Here is a 27,805-nt window from a genome sequence, read left to right as displayed (position 1 = left end):
ATAAATAAATAAATAAATAAATAAATAAATAAATAAATAAATAAATAAATAAATAAATAAATAAATAAATAAATAAATAAATAAATAAATAAATAAATAAATCTAATTTATGTTTGGGTATCGTACTTACCTCGTCCTCCTTCCCTTCTTCTTCTTCTTCTCCATCTTCTTCTTATTATTCGTAGTGGTGTCTTCTCCGTGTCCTCCTCCTATGTTGTTGTTCATCCTAATGTGTTTCGTATTTATCATCGCTGCTGCAACGCCTTCGCAGTGCCTTTCATTCCAATGTAAGACGAAACCCATTACTTACCTCTTTAGTTAGGACGTTTTTTTAACTTTGTCATTCAACGTTAACTCCAAAAACATAAAAAATTTACTTGACGTCGCGGAGTGTCATCAATTTTTTGCCTACACAGTGTGTGATTCAGATGGTCAAATCAATGGACCTCGTATATTATGACTATTATTTGACAGTGGGAAGAAATAACGCGTGATTAATAATCACATGGGCATATACAATGAAAATAAAGTCGTTGGTGAAAAGGAAGCCAGTCCCGCGGTGTATGAGGCAGTGGGCCTGTCTCTCACTTGGAGGCCCCGGGTTCGATTCCCGGTCAGATCAGGGAATATTACCTGAATCTGAGGACTGGTTCGAGATCTGCTCAACCTACGTGATTACAATTGAGGAACTATCTGACGGTGAGATAGTGTTCCGGTCTAGAAAGAATAACGGCAAAGAGAATTCGTCGTGCTGACCACACGACATCTCGTAATCTGCAGGCCTTCGGGCTGAGCAGCGGTCGCTTGGTACGCCATGGCCCTTCGGGGTTGCTGCGCCATGGGGTTTCGTTTTGGTTTGGTGAAAACGAAACTTTATAGGAATGGTGTATCCTGCATTATCTGAAATGGCATTAGTATTTACATTAACATCTAGGGTACTATAACAAAATCTACACCACATCTTATACTACTACTTAAACGGTTACATTCCGTCCCTGAAGGGGGCGGCGGGTCTCCCAGACGATAACGCCGTCTCGCGGGCCAGAGGGATTTGCTACGGTGAAGGAGATGTGCGGAGAAGGTGAGAATGTTGGCGGCCGTAGCCTATAATAAGTCTGCCCCGGCATTCGCCTTAGTGCAGGAGAATGGAAAACCACGGAACATTCTCAGGACAACCGACGGTGGGGAGCAGCCTGACATCGTTACAAGATGGCCGCCATTTAAGGTATGTTTTTGGTGGTGAGTTAACAAGCGGTATAGCCTGGCGTGTTTGTTTCGACCAGATCTATCAGAAAATGCTAGAAAAATTAAAATGTGATTGTAAATTCAAAAATACTGTATTTAAAGTTCTGTGACTGACAATTGACGGATTATAGTTTACTTACAGAAAAGCGCAAATATGTGACTAATATTCGGGTGAAAGCCTATAGAAAACTTAGCCGGAGCAATATAGACTCAATATCAGGTCAAATAAGACCAACAGGATATCAGCAGAACAAGTAATACAGCTCCATAATCGTCGCAAACTTAAGCCTATGGCGCTGGCCTCTTAGTAAAACAAACCAAAAACTATCAGAGTGCACGTGTTTCTGAGAAGATAATCAATTTAACACTGGCGTCTGGAAACGAAGCGACTGCAATGAATTTTTTTTATAGATTTAACGTTTGTAAGAAACACTAATGTACAACGTAAATCATACATCTCTTACTTCTCATGTCATTCACCATTATCAACATAATTTTGACAATTCCTTATAATAGTGCTCATGAAAATGTATAAACAAAACGATGTTAAGATTTTAACTTGTTTATTATTTATAATTACAATACGTGTATGTATGTTGGGTATTCAGCCCGAAGGCTGGTTGGATCCTCAACAAATTCACCATTAGCTGTCATAGATGGCCTAGGTGTCACTGAAGAGGCGTACTAGGTAAATAAGGAGTGAGGTAGTTTCCCGTTGCTTTCTTTACTGAGCCAGAAGTTGCTATTGCACATCAGCCTGCCAAGCCCACCGAAATGCGTGCACCAACCGACCCTATGAGTGACATTTTCACACCATTCATAGAAGGGACTGGCTACATAAGAAATGGCATTACTAGCGTCACTCATACCTCAGCCACTTTCATATTGTCAATGCCAAGTATAAGACTGAGACAGGTCAATGAAAGTAACAATTTTATTCTAGCCCATACCAGAAGACATAGTGCACTGTAAACACAACATCTTGCCAGCAAAGGCCTAATTACAATACATGATAGACGATTCACGCCGATTGCTGTACTTTAGCGGCTGTACATAGTGGAGTTACCATGTCTTTCAGTCGTGTAGCCTAAGTGCCTCGCAGTAGCGTTCGGCATTGAAGGGACCTCCTCTACCCCTGTCCTCGGTCTCCTCTCTCCAAATGATTCCAATGAAGGATATCTAATAGACCTCCCAAAACACACTCAGAGGCATTTTATATTCTGGGATCTATTAGACTTACCAAAACACACTCAAAGACATTTTATATTCTGAGGAGGTTATCTTGAACTTCTTTTTGGACGAAGGAGTGTCATATGCGTCCATGCTGTAACGGCAGTGTTGCACTCGGAGGTCACCAGCCAGAATTCGGAATGGGAACGCGTTTCTCTCCGTCTCGTAGCGCAAGAGATGCTGCAGGCTTGCTCCCATTCTTTACAACTCGTGGTCTAGGTGAGGCACCCAGTGTACGGTACTACGGGATGTCACGTATGGTTTTGTTGGCTGACGCGTGGTTGATACCGACTTCAGTGGCGACGTGATCCACCGTGACAGGCCTGTCTCGGTGAATCAACAGGGGAAACTCGTCTCTCTGCTGGGCTCTAAGGTCTCGCATCATCCAAGTCCAACACACTTGTAAGCTGTCTTGAAACTGCTGGCACTAGCGCCGCTCTATTTGCATCCACAACACATCAGGATCATGGTCTTCTACTAGACGGCTGTGGATTTCGGTACCACGAATCTCACGTGACCATTCATAGCAAAGGTTCATGCCAATCAACTTTTAACTTGTAACGATAGTTTAAGACATGACTAAGAATATTTATAGAGTTTATGTTATTTTGTTTCATATTTTGTTTCTAGTTTGTAATGGTAGTTTTAAGATAAGATTATGAATATTGCTCTCAGATGTACTATGTTAATGAAGTGTGGTTAAGTGTAAGAGAGGACCATGAGTCCTAACTTCGCCACTACAAATAAAGGCAAATATAATAATAATAATATAATAGCAAAGACTTCCTACTTTGTCTACAATTGCAGTACATGTCCGTTCTGCGCGCTTGCTGGGCGTGGTCAAGCACAGTACATGCACTATTCCGTTTACCTTCTTGAAGGTCCAATGCACACAGAAGTGGCAGCGGGTGGAGGCGCGGTGCAGGTGAAGCGGGGACGCAACGTTTTCATGCCTCCTCAATGTAAATAAATGGGCCGATGCGTTGACGAAGCACAGGCACTCGCCCCTTCGCCACCACCACGCTTCTTCTTCATTTCTCGGGTCCCTTTGAGGAAGCGTGCCTCTCGTTTAGTTCCTTTATTCACTGTGCAGCAAGAGTCATTTTTTCCCCGTGAGACTATCCCATGCCAAGACAAGAACTCGGTAAAAACACTCGTAGGACATTATAGTTTTGAAACCTATCCCGATACATTTCTAACTCTCTCGTTATGTCAAAGGTTCCAGTTTTGCTTTTCTATAATCACAAAAACTTCCTTTAGTTGTTCAACTTTGAGAAGACTGTACTGATACTTGGTCACGCAGCTGAGTCCATGTATGCCTAAGTTGCTATACAGAAATACAGAATGGATTAATTGCAAGTATTTCACTCATTTAATATTTTACATGAATTGGAAGAATACATGCAATATAATTACCACATTACAACAAAATGATCATCATCATTATCTCTTAGCTGCCGTTTCCGTATAGCTTATACTCGCTTGTGTCTCACCTCAACTGCACCGCGCCTCCGCCCGTCGCTATTTGTGTGTGCTTTGGGCCTAACACAGCCCTGCCCGTGCGCCACGTGCACGAGGATGATAATGTATCTCACAACAAACAAGGAAGGATGTCAATGCATTGATAACCTTGTATTTCTAGGTGTTCTCCGGAAATAAGACGTGGAAAATTACTTCGTGACTCTCCAACTTTCATGGCTAAATAATTCACTTTTCACCACCATTCTTGGTGACCGGTTACGTAACGCTGTTTGGAAGGCTGAATTCCGGTGTTCATTGGCATTCAGTAACCCTAAATGGGATATAATCTTCGATGGTTCAATACGCACAATATAACTTAGTACAGTATGCTAATGGTTATGACAATGAAAAATCCCTGATGTTGCACGTGCATATGTGGGGGGGGGGAGAAGGGTTGACATTATTAGCCTTAAAGAATGTTCTTCACAGGTGCACCGCATAGATCTTAACGAATTAAGAGATAATATTTTACTACAGTTTTTGATACTCTAAGCTCAATGATTGAAGGCTGAGTGTATGAATATTGAAGCATGAAACACTGAAGACAACCTTAATAAGTCGCGTGTTGAAGGATGGGCCCTGTATAAAATGACTACCATGAAATAAAATTTAAATTATTTTACTAAAAAGAAAGAGTGTATAATTATAAATTATTATTAGGGTAATCTTTAAAATTATTGCTGTGTATTTGATTTATTCCCTGAAAATCATTACACATTATTTTAGAGAGTTATGAAAGGTATCAACAATAATAATTTCTTTAGTAACATATTTACATTATTAAAATCAATTCCTGTACATCACACAATTATCAACGTGTTATATATCATTATATTATATTATTAGTACCTAAACCATTAATTACTCTATAGCATGTTTAACATAGTACTGTGATTTATCCTACAAGTTGTTACATTTACATTCAGTGCTACATGAATATTTTTTTAAAATGCATTTCTATATTGTTCTCTATTGCTTTCTTCTTCAAGTATTCTTACGTAGTGTGCATTTAAGAACTAGCTACTAAGAAGGATATTAATGCTTGTATCTATTGTGAACACTGCTTTCTTAGTTATTGTCACGTATGCCTAACCCATAGTTAATTAGAATATTTTTGTGATTAAAATATATATTTGTATTACATTTTCCAATGATTATTCTAGTTATTGTGTATTTAAGCGGTTTAATCTACAATGACCAAATATTACAACACATTCACTTGTTTTTATAACAGTTATGTCTGACTAATCACTATTTCTTTTGTGATCTATAAGGTAGTACAGAAAAAATTGCGACCGAGGATCATTGCTTATCAAAAATATTTGATATTTATTTCACGCCATGGATTTTTGAACTTTAAATATTATTCCTCTCTAGGCATTGCCACATTTACATATATTTAATTAATATAACTTGTATGGTTTACTTTATTTGGACCTCTTTACTTTAAGGAATGGAAAAAATCAACTGTTAGAAGAGTAAAGTCTATTGATTATTGATTTTACTTTAGTGTAATGTTGATTACCATCCTTGATAATTCTGGAAATTGCCAAGGTACTGATTGTAGCATAAATTCATAATAAATTTCCAAGTTTAGACATTCCCATGTGATATAGAGAAAAGTAAGATGTACCCAAATATAAATACGAATCAACGTACATGTACATCTTAACCCAGGTTCTTCAATTTTAAGGTCGTTTAGACACAGTGTGAACAAAGCTTTAATGTCATTAAATCGGAATGTACTGTAAAATGGATCCGATAGGTCTCATGAATAACTTGCGGACAATTCGTCAATACTTGCACTGCATAACAATTAGAAATTCGTGCACTTCCTAACAGCAGTGGGTAGAGGTAATACTGGAAATGAGTTTTTCTCCCGGATGCAACTAACATTTAACACTAAAGATACTTTCAACCAGAGGATGAATATGAGCAATGATATGCACGGCTCCTCATCATATAATGTTACGATGTCATTCTTGAAGGATGCTCGAAGTAAGGCTAATATTTCTTCAAGTATGAAAACCACAGGATAAAATCAATGTCATTTTTTTTAATTAGGTGATAACTAATTTATAACATTTCCTTATAGAGATATACCGAGTGGTACAGCTGCCCCAATTTTTTCCAAACATATGTAACCAGCTAGGAATTAAATGTCTCTTAGTCCTATCTTGCGCAACATCTTACAGCAATTTTATGTGCAGTTAGTTCGGTATAGAACTCTCCGCACAATGCAACAATTCAAAAACCGTACAAGAGGCAGTAAGTGAGGATCATCTCAAAAACACTGTACCATTTTGTGTACAGCGAGGTCCAGTACTCCAGTCATTTTTACGAAATATTACTGTACTGTTCAAACCATAGTCACTCCTTTAGCTGTCGGTAGAGAATTGCGCATCTGATTGGTTCAAGAGGACATTTCCTTTTGACAGAAAAGGGTAGTCACGGTATCATAAAAAAAGTCAAGGTTGTCGATCGCCGTAATACAGCCCTTGATTTCTTCATCACTGCTACATTAACTTCCATGTTTCAAATATTACTTATGAAAGTGTTTCTCTAATTATATAACTGTCTAATGTCCTGTCACGGTCGCCAAATATTGAGGAATTGTACCCGTGTTTTACCCTTTTTGAAATGCATTCCCAACACAAACCCTTACCCCTCCAACGAAAATGGATGCACCAAGATGGTGCCCTTCACGCCCTTCTGCAACGACACTTTGGAGATTACCTAATTTCGCGTGAAACTCCATTCCCGTACCCTTCTTGCTCCCTGGCTCTCCCGGCCCCAATTGTCTACATATGGCGCATGGTGAAAGAATCAGATTTTCCAAGAAATATTCTCCAATTATGAGAGAAGATAACGTCATTTTATTGTGTTCTGCCAGCAGCCTTTGTTCACGAACGTGTTTCATAATCTTCCGAAACCTTACGAACAATATGTGACACTTGATGGCACACATTTTGAACACATACTGTACCAACGCATTTAAATAACATTCAGTAGCGTAGTCAGGATCGGCCAGTGGGGGGTTATAGTTACAAAATGATAGTAGAACACAATGAAGGTGGATGCATGACTTGTCATTATAAGGACACTGATATAAGTGTAGGTTCTACAATTGTCTCAGAATGTTTATGTAGTTTATTGTTAGTTTCTGTATATTTTCACTTTGTAACATATCCATGGTGGGGGGGTCCTAACTTCCCAGTAACCCCCCACCTGGCTACGCCCCTAATAACATTTCAGTGTCGCTTGTTTTGGCGCATACGGTATTATTGACTGGACTGGAAAACCGTATTTATACTCGTACATTTGAAAGACAATTCTATGTAAGTTTATATTAACATTAGGATTTTCTACAGGCTATTGCGTGTACTGGCTAATATGCTCTCCTGTTTCGTGGCTACTGGTTAGCATGTTAGTCGATTTTTCGAAGGGTTTCCTGGTTTGATTCCTGGCCGGATCGGGGATTTTAACCTTCATTGGTTATTTCCTCTGCCTCCGGAACTGGATGTTTGTTCTGTCTTCAACATTAGTTTCCATCCTAGGTACGGCCCCATTCTTCCAGAAGCGCAGGGCACCCGTGGGAGCCAACTCGATAAACCTGTACCAGGCCTTTCCGGAGGCCAGACGCCATTACTATTATTACTGATATGTCCTATGTAACGAAGTACCGTTGTTCACGTAAACAGGAGTCAATTTACGAGAGTCATGTAAAGTGTAGTCAGTTTCAATATCAGGAGAAATTTACGTACCGTAGGTCATGTAAACGATCGACAATTTACGTACCGTAGGTCATGTAAACGGTCGACAACTTACGTACCGTAGGTCATGTAAACGGTGGACAACTTACGTACCGTAGGTCATGTAAACGGTCGACAACTTACGTACCGTAGGTCATGTAAACGGTCGACAACTTACGTACCGTAGGTCATGTAACCAGTCGACAATTTACGTACCGTAGATCATGTAAATAGGATTCAATTTACGTACCGTAGGTCATGTAAACGGTCGACAATTTACGTACCGTAGGTCATGTAACCAGTCGACAATTTACGTACCGTAGATCATGTAACCAGTCGACAATTTACGTACCGTAGGTCATGTAAACGGTTGGCAACTTACGTACCGTAGGTCATGTAACCAGTCGACAATTTACGTACCGTAGGTCATGTAAACGGTTGACAATTTACGTACCGTAGGTCATGTAACCAGTCGACAATTTACGTACCGTAGGTCATGTAACCAGTCGACAATTTACGTACCGTAGGTCATGTAACCAGTCGACAATTTACGTACCGTAGGTCATGTAACCAGTCGACAATTTACGTACCGCAGGTCATGTAACCGGTCGACAATTTACGTCCCGTAGGTCATGTAAACGGTCGACGATTTACGTACTGTAAGTAATGTAAAGGTAGGCAATCCGTAAACAATGTAAATGGTAAGCAATTTATGTACCGTAGGTCATGTAAATATGATTCAATTTACGTACCACAGGCTATGTAAGGAGGAGGCAATTTGCATATCGTAGATCATGTAAAGAGGAGACAATTTACATTCCATAGGTCATGTAATGAGGAGGCAGGCCATGTAAACGATAGGCATTTTTTGTACCTTCTCCGAGTTGGAGCGTCATTAGCCATCTTCAGACAGGACGCTATAAAACATAAAGAGGAGCGATATAAGTTATATTTTATTTAGTATAAAGAATCTGTGTCATTTTCGATCATTAACAGAATGTTTGTTTTGAGCACATTATTATTTGTATTAGGAAGCACAAATCAGTTTATGAAAATATGTATATAATAACTTAATATGAAAAAGTGTACGGGTGATCAACAACTAAATTTGTGCTCTTCAAAGTACAGAAAATGAAGAAGGATATTGAAAACCAACCACGTATTGATAAGTTGAATAAATTATCAACACTGTGCCTCTTACTAATGAACACATCTCTAAAAAACTACTGCAGTATCAAAACATGTTACTTTACACGATCTAGTAATAAATGTACCTGTAATTGATAATATTTTTCATAGAATTAAATCGTTGTCTTCAAAATAGGGCATAGGATTTAATGTGTTAAGAAGAAAACAAAAATACTACCGAATCTTCTAAAAGGAATTATTACAGCTGTTTCTTCAGTGTACTTGAGAATATTCTGTGTTAATCTTTGGTTTCCATACCTGAAGAATTATTGAAGATTTATGAATCATTTCCGTTTCATGGGCTTGATATAAAGTTGTAAATACTTCCTATAGATCAGATGAGCACCATACTTGTCTCAGACAGCCTGATCATTTACCCCGAGTACCTTATACAGAGGTGCGGGATGTCCTGCATTAATCGAGATACCTTTAATCTTACAATGTGTCAATTGCTGATGATAAATCACTTCATTAGATTTCATAATTCATAAATTCGATTTCTTTACTTTTTAATTCGTCAGGATACATAATTCATTTCTGCGTAATAAAAGATTGCGATCAATGGAAGATAATATGTTCTAGTATATCGACTCCTCGCGTCGTATGAAGTCGATAGGCAACATGAAATTGTTTTTCCGCAATGGAATCTCGGACAATTGCTGGTCGATGGGAATTCGTTGATCGTAGAGTGATGGTGCTTGAAAGATGATACCACATGTTCCTCCGATGCAGGCCAAAGTAAATACCCACAGGAAGAATCGGTCAAGTACCATAGAGACGTACTTCCAGTCTTCGATTACCTGCAAAGAGAACACACCAACAATACTCGGTCACAATAAGTTCCAGGGTAATCAAACTTGACCTCACTCTCTGGATGAAGACTTAGCAGTATCCAAGAAACACTAGTTTATTATAAATTTAGTATAGTATCTATCTCTGGATTTACACAGATATCCGAGACATATTACAGGGATTTACGAAAGAGTCCTTCTCTATTGTCAAATATAATTCCCTTTTGTTTGTTCCTGGCAGTAGAAGCTTTCATTTCTTAAGTACGCCAACCCCACATTAGGGATGGGACAAATTGTCACTTTCCAGTATCATGTTACTGTATATCCGTTACACTAGGTTATCAAAGTTGCAGGTCAGGTTTTGGAAGGAAAAGTCGTTTACCCCCTGCTGCCTCTTGCAGCCCCTAGCCCAACCTTAGAAAGCACGCAAATAGCTATACTTGATCTCTCCATCTTTCTTTCTTTCTTTCTTTCTTTCTTTCTTTCTTCTCTCCCACTATCCCTTTCACCAGCTCGTCATTCATATTCTTAACTATTCCTATAAAATTTTTGCAATGATCCATTTATACTTCCAGAACTAATAATTCGAAATCTTCATTTATAAAATGCATCGTGACTGCCAGGTAGGTCTGAGTATTCCTAGATGTCCAAGGAATTGTAGTTAATTAAACATATACTGGGACCCGACATTTGACGCAAAAGTGCCATACACTCTACATATGCTGCCGGAATGAGCGATGAGGAAGTAGTCCTATCAGAGAGAAAGTACGGTAAGCAGAGTTTAATCCAGTACTTTTTTGTTATTTGTTTTTTACGTCGCACCGGCACAGACTGGTCTTATGATGACGATGACATAGGACAGGCCAGGACTAAGAATGAAGCGACCTTGACCTTTGGTGCAGAACAGGGAAATAACCGAAAAATATCTCCAGGGCTGCCGACAGTGGGGTTCGAACCCACCATTTCCCGAATACAAGCTAACAGCTACGTAACCCAAACCACGTAGTCAGGTTGCTCAGTAAATCCAGTAAACATGGCTCAAAAATCTTCGTCTTCCACCTTAGAGAAAGGTTGGAAATATGCGTTAAATAACTGTGTAAGTGGCTTGTCCAGTGTCTTTTTCTGTATATCACCCCCCCCCCTTTTTTTTTTTTTTTTTTTGTAGAGGTAAAAATTATTATAGCAGCTGTTGCTGCACTAACCCACAGGTTATAGTTGCAGGAGGGACAAATACAAGTGATGGCACTTGCGAAGGCTTTTCAGGACCTGATATTTGGGTACCATACACATTACTTGAACTACATGAACCGGTAGAAAGTTTATATTGTTTTAAAATTATCTCCTATTATTATTATTATTATTATTATTATTATTATTATTATTATTATTATTATTATTATTATTATAACTTTCCTTGTAATTGAGTTTTTGTCCAAATAATTCGTATCGGGTCTTTTGTTCATTGTCCACAACACGGGATGCAAAGTGGGAAAACCATGCGTAACAGTTTCGAGGAACTACGCTACTGTATGTGTTACCACCTGCAAGCCAAATACAAAGCACTTCAAATAACTAAATAATATGTGTAACCAGCCAGCAAGTAACAGGGTAGTACTGCCTCTAAACTGTTACACAATTATGATAATGGTGTTATTGATTATACGTCATACTAACTACATGAATGGTTTACAGTGACGCCGAGGTGGCGGAAATTTTCCCGAAGGAGTTCCTTTACATGCCAGTAAATTTACCGAGACGTGGGTGGCGCATCTGAGACTTCCAAACACCAATGAACTGAACGGGGATCGAAACCACCAATCTGAGCTCTGAAGACCAGCGCTCTATCATTTTAGCTACTTAGTCACCGAGCTCGATAGCTGCAGTCGCTTAAGTGCGGCCAGTATCCAGTATTCGGGACATAGTAGGTTCGAACCCCACTGTCGGCAGCCCTGAAAATGGTTTTCCGTGGTTTCCCATTTTCACACCAGGCAAATGCTGTGGCTGTACCTTAATTAAGGCCACGGCCGCTTCCTTTCCACTCCTAGCCCTTTCCTGTCCCATCGTCGCCATAAGACCTATCTGCGTCGGTGCGACGTGAAGCAACTAGCAAAAAAAAGCTACTTAGTCCAAATCGAAAATATGTATATGAACTCTCAGAGAGAATTATCCTGATCTCATGCCTTATGTGTAGAATCAGAGAAATATCCGTTTGTTTCAGAAGTAGCCTCCCTGGTGAACAACCTAGGTTAAAACTATTTTTCTGGATCTTTTCTCGTTTTAATTTCGTACGTCTACAACTTTGCTATGTGTCATTGAACCAATGGATTTGTATTCCTTTGCAAATTGCGATTCTACAACTCGAGGAAGGAATAACTTTAGGAAATGTCTAGACGACGTGGAGAAAAGAGACAAGTCAAGAAACTACTGTATTGTGTGACAGAGTACGCGGCCAATCTGTATCCTGGGGGCAGCTCGCTGGGTTAACGGACAGAGAAAGCTCGCGATCAGCAAACTTGCCAAATGGAAGCTGTGTTTATTAACGTGCTCAAAAATATTTTGTGTTTTGCTGTTTCACGCAGTATTTGTCACGGTACCTCACATATTATTACAGTATACAGATATGCTCTGTCGCACCGACACAGATATGTCTTATGGCGACGATGGGACAGGGAAGGGCTAGGAGTGGGAAGGAAGCGGCCGTGGCCTTAATCAAGGTACAGCCCCAGCATTTGCCTGGTGTGAAAATGGGAAACCACGGAAAACCATTTTCAGGGCTGCCGACAGTGGGGTTCGAACCTACTATCTCCCGAATACTGGATACTGGCCGCACTTAAGCGACTGCAGCTATCGAGCTCGGTAACAGATAACTCTGATGAGTTTGATAGTTTAAAATATATACTTGTTCACTCCCTCAGAAAGTACTAATGTTTGGAGCTATTTAATCTCAACAATAATTACATCTTCTTTGTATGTCTTGCCAGATCTCGAAGAACTGCAGACCACATAAGTGATAATTATACAAAAGTCTTCTCCTTCTCCTTAACCTTAGACTCGAACATAACAGTTTATTTTGAACTATTATTAATATTATTATCCGGTCTAGAAAACCAAATATAATGGCCGAGAGGATTCTTCGTGTTGACCACACGACACCTCGTAATCTGCAGACCTTCGGGCTGAGCAGCGGCCGCTTGGTAGGCCAAGGCCCTTCACGGGCTGTAGTGCCATGGGGCTTTTATTATTATTATTATTATTATTATTATTATTATTATTATTATTATTATTATTATTATTATTATTATTATCCCATTAAAGACTAATAAGGTATATTTCTCAAACGATGGGTAAATACCTGAGTCGTATTCCCTTTAACGACTTCGTCCACGGTGACTTTGCAGTTCAAAGATCTTTTTCATGGCTACAGCCGCATGTCATCAACAATCTCTGCTGACAGGAAGGAGGCGGCGAAGTGCGAGAGATTTCGCCGCTCTGTTAAGCTCACGTTTCCTGAAAACTCACTGAATTTTGTGACAGAGGAAATCCTTTACCTTGGCTTTCTATCCCTAAAGTTTTGTCACCAGGGAGTAGTAAGCGAGAGACAGCTAGCGTGACGGTCTGGTAGGAATGGGCTCTTGGTTTTTTAAATAATTACTAGCACGGTCTTGTCCTTTGACAGAATGTACTCCATTCTACACAGAATATAACATTCTCCACGACTATAGGGCTGTGTTAGTGTGGAAGGCGTCAGCTGTAGTGATGCTGCGAATTGATTAAGATTCTCAAATATTTTGTCTATCACACTGGGAATTACTTTTACTTCTCAGGATCGGCAGCCATACTCTTACTCAAATGTAAGTTTTCATGATAACGAGGGTTAACGGTGATGAAAATCTTCTGGGGGTTGATGAATATATAAACATATATCCAAGATCATAAGTGAAAAGTAACAACTGTTACAACATTATTCGTCGCTATAAGACCTATCTGTGTCGGTGGGACGTAAAGCCCCTAGCAAAAAAAAAAAAAAAAAAAACATTATTCCTTACTTCTATCATGAGTTCATTGATAAAATTTGAACAATATACCTCAATTTGCCAAGGGGCACGCCTGGAAAATTGATATTTGCGAATTAGGTTGGGCAGGAAATAAATATTATAAGGTCAGTCGAGGAAATTCCATGCGTGGAATATTTTTATCTACCTCGCTTTTTTATCTTTAAATGTGTACAATACGTTTCTTTAATCAGTTCCTTCCTGTACACATTACAGTCCATAAAAAAGAACAAAAAGTCACATTGTAAGGGTGAAAAGAGAGATGGATGGAAATATCCCATACTCGGAATCACCCCAACGACGCTACTGTGTTTTGTTAATATTATTGTCTGTTCCTTAATTGAATAAAATAATAGCTAAAACGAAACCAGACCCATGGCACTACAGCCCTTGAAGGGCCTTGGACTACCAAGCGACCGCTGCTCAGCCTGAAGGCCTGCAGATTACGAGGTGTCGTGTGGTCAGCACGACGAATCCTCTCGGTCGTTATTCTTGGCTTTCGAGACCGGTGCCGCTATCTCACCGTCAGATAGCTCCTCAATTCTAATCACGTAGGCTGAGTGGACCTCGAACCGGCCCTCAGGTCCAGGTAAAAATCCCTGACCTGGCCGGGAATCGAACCCGGGCCCTCCGGGTAAGAAGCAGGCACACTACCCCTACACCACGGGGCCAGCTAAAATAACAGCAGAACAAATAAAATTATAAGCAAATACCATATCAGTCGTAAACGCGTAAAGGAACCCGTATCAATTTTATTTCCTTGTTACAGAGCAGGAAACGCATCACTTCTAATACGCTTAAAATATAGTAGATGTTTATAGTCAAGAGTGGCTGTACCTCTGATCCTAATATTGCTCATACTCCTGATCTTAACGTAACCTATAGACGAAATAAGAAACGTGCTAGGGTTTCGTAAACTGGAAGGCAAAAGTTCAGGGGCTGGAAAGCAAAAGGGGAAACTCGCAGGAATCAATTGTATTGTAATGATTCCTCGGATGAGGATTTCAAGGTAATTGACACCTTTCCGGTCAACAAGTTTAACGTTGAATATACGTCTTGCTCGGAAAAACAAACGGGAAACAAACAAAAATTTTTAAAAAAAACGGAGGTTTAGTTCAAGTGTTTCGCATGGAATCATCGAATATGAATATAGCCAATGGCGAAAGTCCAAGAATACATACGAAACGAGCCAGTGGCTACGCGATTTGAGTTGTGCCTTGTCATAGACAATGGGATCAGGGTTACATTGCAATCAGTTTACAATCATAAGACGTTAAGTTCGAATCCAACCGTCTGGTGCCCTGAAGAAGGTTCTCCGTGGTCTTCCATTTTCAAAAAACGAGAGAGTTGGCCGTGCAGTTAGGGGCGCGCAGCTGTGAGCTTGTATCCGGGAGATGGTGGGTTAGAACCCCACTGTCGGCAGCCCTGAAGATGGTTTTCAGTGGTTTCCCATTTTCACACCATGCAAATGCTGGGGATGTACCTTAATTAAGGCCACGGCCACTTCCTTCCCATTCCTATGCCTTTCCTGTCCCATGGTCGTCATAAGATCTATCTGTGTCGGTGCGACGTACAGCAATTAGCACCATTTTCAAAACAGGCAAGTGCTGGGACTGTATGTTGATAACGGTCATGGTTGCTTTCTTCCCACTCCTAGCCCTTTTCTATACCATCGTAGCTATACGACTTATCTGTGTCGGTGGTTAAAAAAAAGAGAAAGTTAATACATATGTGCGATTTGTTTAGATATTCAGAAGTACGCACGTATATTCTATTTCTGGTTACTTTTACCTGAAAAGAAACACCTTTATTTTTAAAATTTAAACGTGAAAGGTATTTTGTTTTATAGTTATGTCGTTACTATATACAATATTTATTGAAATAACGTTTATTTACAAGAAAATATTAAATTTGTATTTTTGCTCAGTGTGCTGAAAACAATTATTCTTTCTCTGGTATGAATACATTAATATCTAATTTATTTTTATTTTTAGACGCAGATTACAACACCAGAGGTCTTTAATCTTCAATATGCCAATCAGTGACATGGATTTATCCCTCCCTGAGGCGCTTGTATTAATTATTATAAATAGATACGGAAAATGCCTAACACTGACTATAAGCCACATAAAAATATTTTAAACACTCTTGTGATATCAAGAGCATTGTATGGGGTATTGAAGTAGATAAAAAATAATTATACGTAATTAGTAATAAATTCTGTAAAATGAGTCTTCCAAACAGAGAAGTAAGAGGTATTGTGTGGTGCCTAATGGGACTATATAGGGTCAGAGAGAGAAACACGACGAGAACCGTTGTTTACTTCGTGGGGAAATAGTGGAAGAGGTGCATTTATTGAGAGTTCGTAGGGAGACGGAGGCAGTTAGAGTAAAATATCTAAGAAGAGAACATAAAGAAAAACTAGAAAGAGATAAAGCATTCTACACAATTGTTAAATTATTGAATAAGGAATGGATTTCACTGGGAAGAACTGCAATTTTTCATATTCTGAAAAGTATGTGGCAGAAGGAAATAAGAAAATATAAAACAAGCATTAACGAAAATAAGGAAGAATAAGAGGCATAATTACGTGTAGGTTTAAATATAATATTAAATGCACCAATAGATAAATTGTTGTACTGTAGTGTCGTCATTCTTTTTTCTTAATTTAACTAATAAACTGCGTGCGATTGAAATTTAGGCGCTCGGTCATTCTTTCAGTTATTCAGTTCATTCAAAAGGTATGTTGTAATTGTAGGATAACACTATAAAGACTTGTGAGACAATTAACCCTTTCAGTCACAATTTATCATTTCTGAACATAAAATTTTGAAATTTGGTACATGAACTAAACAAGATATTTGGATTTTTTTCTGATAATTAAAACATTAATTGGATTATCCTGAACAGAGAAACAGATCGTCCACTGTAGTGGACAAGGTGACTGGCAGATAAGAGATTGTCTAAAAAAAATAGTCAATTTATGTCTGTAATGCCCTCATAAAACATCATTGGAGAATAATATTATCAAAATATTGTATTTGTAAAGTATTTATAATAGGGCCAATAACAATGAACATCTCAATAATGAATACACCCAAAGAATTCATAGTCAGTCTAGGCAGTTACTTTGTATGAAACTGTCGAAAGCAGTTTGTCTCTTGCAATGCACAAGTGCAATCTACACTTAGCACACTTAGCAAAGTTAGCTGTGTTCTGCACTGCATACAAGTTCGTATTTTCAACTATTTCCTCAAATTCTAATTGCAATACTTTTCAAAGTAAGAAGTAGGACTGGGCAACTGGTATGTGTTACTCACTGGAGGTTGGTAGAAACTTATGGGAGGTGAAACATGGGTCCCAGGACGCCAAGAGATATCCTTCTTCTGTGTCAGTTCCTGATCAATAAAGCACCTCTTTGATAATTCATCAATTGTCATGCATGGTCTAAGAATACAAACATTCAATGCTAGTCACCATGTCCACTGTAGTTGACGATTTTTTTAACAAATGCTACGTGAAAATCAGTTATGCCAACCCATGAATGCCAATATTTTATGACTAATAGAAACACTCCCAAACAGAAAAAAATTACCAATCTACATTCTCAGTTATCTGGACAACTATGTGAATGTGTGAACACACCCTAGATTGGTAACTCGGGTTTCCACTGCCAGGTAAAATATTATTGATATTACCAGCAGTTACAAATTTAGTCAGTAGATGAATCAGACTATCTATGTCATAGAATGCCATGTCCACCTCAGTATACACTATGACCTCTACTTTTCCAAACTTTTAGAAAGTCATTAAACCATCGGAAAGAAATCGTCCACTACAGTGGACAAATAGACTGAAAGGGTTAAGCACTAGTACAGTGCGTTCGCTTACGGCTGGGGCCGGGAGAAACCTCGCCACTTGTGGCCTAGAGACGCGCCTGTCAAGGTCGAAGCATCGCTTGCCGGGCACTAGCTACGCTGTCGAGCGCACTAAACACTATTTTTTGTCATGCAATGGAACCTCATGTATTAAATGGGGAATTTGTGTATTCCAATACCGATCGTTATGTGAGGCAACATATCCTCGTAGATGAAACCACGCCTCATCAGGAAAAAAATTAGGATCCACCCTACCGTCCACAATACCTTGTAACATCCAATTACAAAACTGAACTCGTTTTTCATCGTCATTAGGCCGTAATTCAAGCACGATATACATTCTATAAGGTTTTAATTTTAGAAGTCTAGTGGCAGTAAAAACGGATGTTTTTGAAACACCAACAGTGAAACACGTCTTAGAGATTTATTCGGAGAGCGTGTGAATGATGCAATGATTTAATCAATTTTGTCCCACGCCAATACCCTTCCTTTTCACTTAGGAATTGAAGCATTTAGCGATCCTGTTGTCTTTAGTTTGTTAACAAGTTGTCTAACAGTTTCTCTACTCGGAACTGGAGCACGCGGATATTTCATTACAAATTGTCTGCGCACCTCTCTATATGACTCTGTTTTTACATATGTATTGCACATAAAAACACTCTGTTGCACCATCATCATGAAAAGTTTTCATTCCCCTCCCTGGGGGGGAGGGGCGGGCCACCTAGAAGGTAACGCCTTCTCTCTGGCCGCACGCGCTGCACAGCTGGATGGCTTACAACTGCCGCCTTCTCGACTAGACTGGCGCTTCCCAAGCCCGCCGTGGCTAGCGATGTTTCTCCCGGCCCCACCCGTAAGCAAACTTAGGAAGGGTAAGAAGATACATGTATGTCGTAGACTATATAACTTTGTTAACATCTAGGAATAAATAAATAAATAAATAAATAAATCATCTTTAAAGAAAAATCAAACTACAATCTAGAAATTAGATTGAAATAGTTAACAAGTTTAATTGTAAATGTTTAATGTTGTAATATGCATGTATAAAAACACATTTTGGAATACAATAAATGATTACTCCCTGCTTAGTTGCAGGTGATTCGAAACTGGGAGAGGGGAGTATTCTATTCTATTGTAAATAGATACATACATAATAAACGTATCCATTTGCAAAATCATCCATTTAAAACGTGTTTTATGATTTTTATTATTCTTACTGCTATTCATTTCACCCTCCCATTAAAATTCGTATCTACGCCACTGATACCAACTATTATGACATGACATTTTAAGAATTCTACACGAGCTTCAAATTTAAGTATCGAAACTGCGAACTTAGGATCATATGTCGGGCAGTTTACTTTTGATCCACTGACGAAGCTAAATTAATGAGATACCACTATATCTTATATCTCGGCGTTCTTATCCTAATCCTAGATTTAAGTGTTAGAGCTACTCTCTTTTGGGAATACATACAGGGTGTTTCAAAAAGGACTTTACAACTTTGACAGCTCATAGTTATTTATTCATTTTACTTACAGAAATGGTTTTGGTGTCATCTTGACTGACAATAGATCAAGCTTTACCTAAACAGATTGAATGTGACCTCCATCGGTCATGGGGCACACACCCCATCTGAAGTCGGTTTCTTCCCAAACTCGCTGCAGCATGTCAGGCGTGACTCGTTCAATTGCGATGCAGATTCTACATCTGAGTTCTGGTAGAGGAGCTGGTAAGGGTGGAACAAACACTGTATCCTTGACGAATCCCCACAAGAAAAAGTCAAGAGGTGTCAGGTCTGGTGAGCATGGGGGCCATGCAATTGGTGCACCTCGTCCAATCCACTTACCCGGAAAGCGTACATTCAGGAAATCCCGGACGTCGGAGAGGTAGTGGGGTGGTGTGCCATCTTGCATGAAGTGTACACTGAGTTCTTGGTCATCGATTTTCGAGGACTGTGCTCAAAACGTTGTCTCACTTGCTTTACGACATCGTCAGACGTACGTGGACGACCTGAGGTGAAGACAGCCATCTTTGCCGCAACTGCCGCTAGCGCTTGCAGTGGCGCGATTCTGTACTAGCGTACCACGCGAGTCAAAACTTGATCTATTGTCAGTCAAGATGACACCAAAACCATGCCTCTAACTGAAATGAATAAATAACTATGAGCTGACAAAGTTGTAAAGTCCTTTTTGAAACACCCTTACGAAGCACAGTCAATATATATGGGGTACTTGAAATTAAGAGTCCTTCATTTTCTTCCAGGTTACACCCAAAACTGCAAGTCTCATGTCTGTGATAATGATATCAGTAGTCCTTTTATCACCGAAAACTACAGCACTGAGAGAACAACTTGACAACAACTTGAGATGGTTAATCCCTATAATAAGAATTAAGATCCAAACAGAACAGCCAACTGACGGCAAGTGCAGCATCTACAACGCTGCAAAGTCCTACCACAAAGAGAATTACCAGTATCGGACATTTCGTTGAGTAGTCTCATGGCAGAAACAATCACCCATCAATTATCCAGTTCTGCCGGCAGTTTACTCTAAAATAAGGGTATAATAAAGAATGTTGAAATGAACATCCTGAATGGTTCCAGAACCATTCTCGGGAGGTACTTGGGGGAGTATTTCACATAAATAATATAAAGGCACAAACGTGCCCTTTACTATTTTGCCGGCTTTATAACACATTCTATTCAACTGGGACCGGAAAGTTAATATATGAAGTCTCCATCTACTCAAGATGAGTAATTTTCTTGATCTAAGTAGTAATACTACTCCATTCGTACACAAGATATAGTGTCTGTTTATAATAACAACTACCTCACTTGCCACCTCACAAACTTGTACGTTTTTCTTGCCGTGATGACTTGTGAAGCAGTTTGTAGTTCAGAGTTATCGAACAGTGGTAATGATCAGCAATCCTGAGCACGTCCTAACTTGTGCCTGCCCTCACTTCTCGGCATAAAAAGACAATCTCTAAGTACAAAAGAAGTAGCTCGCGGGAGATGAAATCAATTAAGTTAACTTCTGCCTAACTAACCGTTGTCCTTTAGTTTAGAGACAGGACGTGATCATCTTGTGCCTAGTTTGTACGTGTGTACCGACCTGGCATTTACGGGGTCTAAAAGGAACTTTGTGAAATATCAACGGAACAATCGAGTCCCGGAGTCGAAAGGTATTCGTGTAAATATTTTGTGGTTTCCTGAATACTTTGACCACTTTCCTTTTCCCAATGGCAGAATTTTAAAACATATTATTCCAAAAATTACTGTTGTTAGGTCGAATATTGTGTAGACTTTGGTTCTTAGTTATTGCTCTGCATCTGGGAGATAGTGGGTTCAAATCCCACTGTCGGCAGCCCTGAAGATGGTTTTCCGTGGTTTCCCATTTTCACACCAGGCAAATGCTGGGGCTATGCCTTAATGAAGGCCACGGCTGATTCCTTCCAACTCCTAGGCCTTTCCAATCCCATCATCCCCATAAGACCTACCTGTGCCGGTGCGCCATAAAGCCACTAGCAAAAAAAAAAAAAAAAAAAAAAAAAAAAAAACCAAGTTATTGCTCAGCTTCATTCAATGTGTTCAGAAGTTAGTCAGTGGAACAAGTGCCTATGAATACGAGGTGTAGATTTCTTTGTATATCACCATCCACTGTCTTTATAATATTTTTCCTTCAGTTTTATAAATAATTCTCCTGCTTCATTCCGAATACCAGCCATAGGTTGTATAGTTGCTGAAACCTTAGTAAAACAGTGCGAGCGTTAGTCAAGTTGCCGGTCATTCCCTGTATCAGGTCTGGGCGAGTGAATGACGCAATAGCCACCCAGCACTTACAGTTCACTCAGTGATTCATGGCCTCACCTAGACTGCGATAAGCTTCCGTACAGCGTGATTGATACTTATACAGCTGTAATTTATCGGTTTGTACCTTTTAAGGCTCCTAAATTAAGTGTTGAACAGCGTATTTTCGTGTGCTGTAGATTTTTAAAGAATGAATCTGCTAGGAGAGAGAAAAGAGAATTCCGCGTTTAATATGGTATGTTGTTGGAATCTTTCTGGAATTATTGAATTAAATGAGATTGCCGAATGGTATTTACTTGTATCTATAAAGACTGCTCACGAATGTTCCCTACCTGGCAGGTGTATTTCTCGTATGACTCGAGAAAACAGCTAATAATTCGAAGGAAATCACGGGTCTCTACCACAAATGCCTGTGATGTGGTAGAAAAAGTTAAATAATGTATGTGTAAATTCAACGCAATGATACTGGAATGTTGCATGTGCACTTACACTGACTGCTTCAGCTTTACTCTTATAAAGCTGAGTGAATAGACTCTATTTAACAACAAACTCGCATTAAAGAAATGAATCAGAATAACACTTTATTTTTCTTCTTTAGTTTATGGCTTTCAGTGCCGGGAGTGTCTGACGACATGTTCGGCTCGACCGTTCTGTTGTTGCTTTCCCGATACACTCCAATAGGTGAGCTACATTTTCCGCTGTATGAGGATGTTTTCTGTGGGTGTAGGTGTAATTGCACAGGCTAGAAATGGGAAGGGTTGGCCGTGAACTTGAGAAAAGTACTGTCCAGGCATTTACCTGGAGTTAAAATACGAAACCACGGGAAACCATTTCGAGGGTGGTCAATGGGAGATTCAAAGTCACCTCTCTCCAGAGTAGAGAGCTAGTAGCAATAACTGGCCTTGTCACAACGCATTGAGCTGACCTATTCGGTATAGAATAACACTGCACGCGGATTAGAAATAAAGTAGTGGCAACACTGTCGACACTCTTTGCTCAAGAACAATAATTGAGGGCCCTGCTGTTGGGAGAACATGCAGAGGGGAGGTGGAGCTGCGCAACTCACATAGTTGCGCTAGTGCAGGTCCTGCACACGAAAGAGTCGGCTGCCATCAATTTGTAGTGTATATCCAGACCGGCCTAAAGTGATGTTTTCGAAGCTGGATCAACGAGCATGAATAAAGATTGACGTGGAGTGTGGAAGGCTTCCGGAACATCATCTTCGTTCCTCACTGCTCAGTAAAGCGACCCCATTTCCAAACGCATTCGCCAATTCGCGCCATCACAATGCTGCTTCTGTGAGGGAGTTGTTGGCAAGGTTGAGGTGGGAGGTTCTGGCGCAACCACCCTACTCACCGGATATGAGTCTCTGTGACTCCAGTCTGTTCCCCAAACTAAAGAAACCACTCCGCGGAAATTATTCCCATACATGGAACGCCATACTTCAAGCTGTAGGGCGCTCCGTCGTGGACATCAACAAAGGCGGCATTGCTACAAATATCCTGCGCCTCCATACATCTGGTAACAGGTATAACATGTTATAGGGGATTACACTGAAGGTCTCTAGGGGTATCGTGGTTCTACAATGAATAGTTTTGTTTATATGCATACATTCCCACTGCTTTTCTTCAAGCCCTCGTAGCTTCAATCATATTCTAAGGGTTGAGTCTTTTCGGTGTTGCCAGCACGCTGTTCCTTTTTCTGCTCTTTTCATAATGAGGTAGCATTTATATCTTATTTATTCTCTTCTATGCCCCTCCAGAATGTTTCAGAATTGTGTCCCACAGAATGACAAACCTACCAACACGAGGCTGGTGTATTTTAGCTCTTTCAAATACCATCGCACTGAGCTAGAATCGAACCTGCCAACTTGGGGTTTGGAAGTCAACGCTCTATCATCTGATCTATTCAGCCCTGTTTATATAACAAATCTCCATTCTACTGTTGTATTCGAACATAAGATCGATAACGTCAACATTTTACTACACGTGTAAAGGGGGTTTTCACGTTAGTTATTAAATAAAGATAACGTTTCTCTATTCTTCAATTGCCATTCCAGAAGTTAATAAAATGTAAGGCTCAAAGCCTTTATACAGTTTGTCTCTCCCGACAAACATCCCAGCTGCGGTAAACATTCGCTTGTTCCCCCTTCACACAGCAATGGAGCTCTTCGCCAGTCAACAAAAAGTAAGTACGGCTTTCGCGCTTTTAATCTCTTTGTCAGGCCACATCGCAAACAAGATAATCCATGGGCTTCCACGTAGCTGCAAAAACGCTTTTAGTGGGAAATTATGTATTTGTCTCAACAAGAGACGAGATAAAATATCGCGCAAGTGTAAAAAAGATTAGTGTCATATCCTAGAGGTTAAAATTCAGATTTTGCTGTTTGTTTGTGTGACTTTCTACAAATGTAAAAGAAAATATAGTGCTGTCTGACACTGTTACGTTAACAGTATTAAGAGGAGGTCCCACAAGCCAGTATATTATTGGACCTTTATATTTTCTTATATAAGTAAAGAACTAGAATAACAAATTTGCGGATAAGGTTGCACTGTATAAATTAGTAAATAAGTTACAGGATTGTGAGTGACTAAAAGAAGACCTGGACAAAGTTGTGAGACAGATAGCAGACAATGGTATGATGGTAAACGGGACAAAGTTCAGGTTGTAAGTTTCACCAGGAGGAAGAGTCCTCTTAGTTATCATTACTGTGCTGATGGCATGAAAGCAGGTACCCCATGGGAATCACTGTAAGTACGTAGGTGTTAATATAAGGAATGATCTACATTTGGGGTAATAATATGAAGGAGGCAGTAAAGAAAGGTTGCAGATCTCTTCATATGGTTATGAGGGTATTTAGGGGTTGTAGTAAGGATGCAAAAGAGAGCACGTATGTCTTTGGAAAGACGCCAATTAGAGTAGGGTTCCAGTGTATGGGACACACACGAGGACTACTGGATACGAGATCTGGAAAAGATCCTAAGGAGAGCAAAACGATTTGTTCTGGGTGATCGTCGACGAAGGTGTAGTGTTACAAAAAATATTGCAAACTTTGGGCTGGAAAGACTTGGGTGTAAGGAAAAGAGATGCTCGACTAAGTGGAGCTGTGAGTCATGGGATGTCATTAGTAGACGATTAAGCGTGAGTGGAGCTTTAAACAGTAGTATTGATGAAGATAAAGTCGGAATTCAAGAGGACAATTTGGACAAAGGAAGAGGAGTTAGGGATTGGAATAATTTATCAAAGGAAAAGTTCGATAAATTTCCAAGTTCTTTGAAAACAATTAAAAAGAGCTTGGTATACAATGGATAGGGAATCTGCCACCTGGCGAAAGCCCTAAATATAGATCATTAATTGAGTGATTCATTCATTCATTAATTTATTAATTCATTCATTGAACACTAAAGAAGATCATTTCTTATATTAACACATAGGTACTTACAGTGATTCGCATGAGGCATCCGGCGTTAGAAAACGTCCCACAACATTTCATCTTACCTCATCTCCGACCCCGTATAACGTAAAAAGAGAATCCGAACACGGAGAAATATATTTTCACTTCGAAATTCCCACATACATTGGCCGGGATTCAAACCTCGCCTGTCTTTGTACCACTCGGCTATCGCGCCCCTCTGTTCAATGCTTGTTCCAACTACTAGTCTCAACAGTGACCAAGGTATTAACATTTTTGTCCCGTAGGAGTTCTTTAATGTGCTGAAATCCAGAAACACGTATCTATTGCAGTTTCACACCCTAAAATGCCACCAATCTCAGCCGGCATTGAACCTGTTATCTTAGAGAAGAAGAGGTCAACTACTAACCACTGTGTAGCTGCGGTCAGATAATTTATTATATGGCAAGCATGGGCGATATTTTAAATAACAACTGACGCAAGACTTAACTCCATATAATCATTCCGTAATAGAATTTCAGAAAATTCTCATAACATTACTGTTATTGAGTGCCGTATTACCAAAGACATACGCACCCTCCATTATATCCTTAACACAGCCGCTAAATACTCTCATAACCATATGAAGATATCTGTAAATAAATGGCGTATGGCCTCCGAAGAGGTCTGGTGCAGGTCTTTTTCTAGTAGACGGCCTATTAGGCGACCTGCATGTCTGTGAAGATGAGGGCCCTACCCAGGATGATTTCTAATGTTGAATACGCCACACACACACACACCCAGCCCCCAAGCCATTGGAATTAACCAATTAAGGGTAAAATCCCCGACCCGGCCGAAGGCCAGTACGCTGACCATTCAGCCAACGAGTCGGACAAAAGATCTGTAACCTTTCTTTACAACCTCGTTCACGTGATTACCCTAATGAATGAAATTTGTTGTATATTAACATACCTCAGTACTGTGGTTTTCCATCTGATATGCCTGTCTGTATGACTAACCAACCGAACAGTTTAGTAGATTTCGACACCGGTATTTTTCTGTAACTCTTGTACAATAACCCTTTCAGTCCTGAGAGTTGTTTTTTCTGAATTTGTCTATACAATACATAATCTTACCCATTGTTTGGCATGCAGAATCAAGGAAATACTTCTAGACAAAGTAAAGTACAAATGAGCTCACACGTAATACTACAATACCTTCAGTGACAATATTATTAAATCAGTTCAGGAAGCCTCTTTTTTACACGTTAATTTGTACACGAGTAAAACCTCACTGATGTTCCTTGATTGAGTAGTAATGGCAGAGCAATATTGTTAATATTCCTCCATTTACGTCATATAGACATTATTTAACGCATTAATGTTCTTATAAGTAATCAACGTTGAACATTTACTACATGGTCACTTAAACACACCTGAAATAAAATGGGTGGGCATATTTAAATGTCTTATTGGGAAACAAATTAACTAATCTTTAAGTTATCTTAGCAATGTGCATGTATGATGTAATACCGTACATAGGATATAATTTCACAGGTATCTGCTAATGTAATCCTCGTACAATAATGTTAATTTCTGTGTTTCATGTACACTTTTTCTTTTACAATTTGTTTTACATCACATCGACACAGATAGGTCTTATGGCTGCGATGCTATAGGAAAGGGCTAGAAGCTACAAGTGGGAAGGAAGCGTTTACCAACAATTTAGCAATGCAATTATTAACACTCAATAAGAATAATGTTATGAGAATTTTCTGGAATTCTCTTACGGAATGATTATATGGAGTTAAAGAGCCACCGTGGCTCAGACGGCAGCGCGTCGGCCTCTTACGGCTGGATACCGTGGTTCAAATCCCGGTTATTCCATGTGAGATTTGTGCTGGACAAAGCGGAGGCGGGACAGGATTTTTCCCCGGGTACTCCGGTTTTCCCTGTCATCTTTCATTCCAGCAACACTCTCCATTCTCATTTCATAACATCTATCAGTCATTAATAAACCACTTTGGGAGTGGCGACCCCATCGTACTAACAGCCTATACCTGCTTCATTCATTACATCCCTGACCCGGTCAATGACTGGAAAACAGGTTGTAGGTTTTCATTCATTTTCATATGTGGAGTTAAGTCTTGCGTCAGTTGTTATTTAAAATATCGCACATGCTTGCCATATAATAAATTATCTGACCGTAGCTACACGGTGGTTAGTAGTTGACCTTTTCTTCTCTGAGGTAATAGATTCAATGCCGGCTGAGATTGGTGGCATTTTTGGGTGTCAACCTGCAACAGCTTCGTGTTTCTGGTTTTGAGCACATTAAAGAACTCCTACGGAGCAAAAATCTTAATACCTTGATGATTGTTGAGACTAGTAGTTGAAACAAACGTTAACAGAGGGGCGCGATAGCCGAGTGGTACAAAGACAAACGAGGTTTGAATCCCGGCCAATGTATGTGGAAGTTTTGAAGTGAAAAGTCATGTCCCTATGTTCGGATTCTATGTACAATTGGACATACTGAGGCTATGATCATGATATAAACAGTCAAGTAAAACTACACAATTGCTCAGACATTGAACAATGTCCACCCCTGCAGTGTAACAGTTTGCGCTATTAGCTGCTGACTTCGGAGGTCCGATTTAGATTCCCGATACTGCCAGAGATTTAAGATGTGGTTAAATGGGCACATGCGGCTCACCCCCATTGGAGTGTGCCTGTAAAGGGCTTCACCACCTCCAGGAATACGGGGACGTGAGTTTACTATTGTATGTCAACTCTTTAGTTAGTTCTGTTTTCATTATACAGGGTCGCAGATGGGGTAAGATGAAATGTTATAGGGCATTTCTTGCGGCCGGATGCCTTTTCTGTCGCCAACCTCAGCTGAGGAGCTAATGAAGATGAAATGAATGACGGTGAATGAAATTGCGTAAGGGGTTAG

At 39.7% G+C, this 27,805-nt stretch overlaps 1 protein-coding gene across 2 annotated transcripts in view; it reads right to left on the bottom strand.

Annotated features, from left to right (window-relative positions):
* nAChRbeta2 (nicotinic acetylcholine receptor beta2) overlaps positions 1-27,805 on the bottom strand; it is a 483,898-nt gene that overhangs the window by 195,001 nt on the left and 261,092 nt on the right. The window contains exon 11 of one of the 2 annotated variants that reach the window (XM_067149834.2): positions 9,444-9,736. The exons of the other annotated variant lie outside the window; for it this stretch is intronic. Within the exon in view, the coding sequence (XP_067005935.1) occupies positions 9,515-9,736 (222 nt within the window). The 3' untranslated portion in view covers positions 9,444-9,514. Of the gene's footprint in view, positions 1-9,443; positions 9,737-27,805 lie in introns of those variants that run through there. 2 annotated transcript variants of the gene reach the window in all.

This window comes from Anabrus simplex, chromosome 1 (genome assembly GCF_040414725.1).
Source record: "Anabrus simplex isolate iqAnaSimp1 chromosome 1, ASM4041472v1, whole genome shotgun sequence".
NCBI classification, from domain to species: domain Eukaryota; kingdom Metazoa; phylum Arthropoda; class Insecta; order Orthoptera; family Tettigoniidae; genus Anabrus; species Anabrus simplex.
The sequence above is the reverse complement of the archived record's forward strand: the minus strand, read 5'-3'. Positions and strand labels throughout refer to the sequence as shown.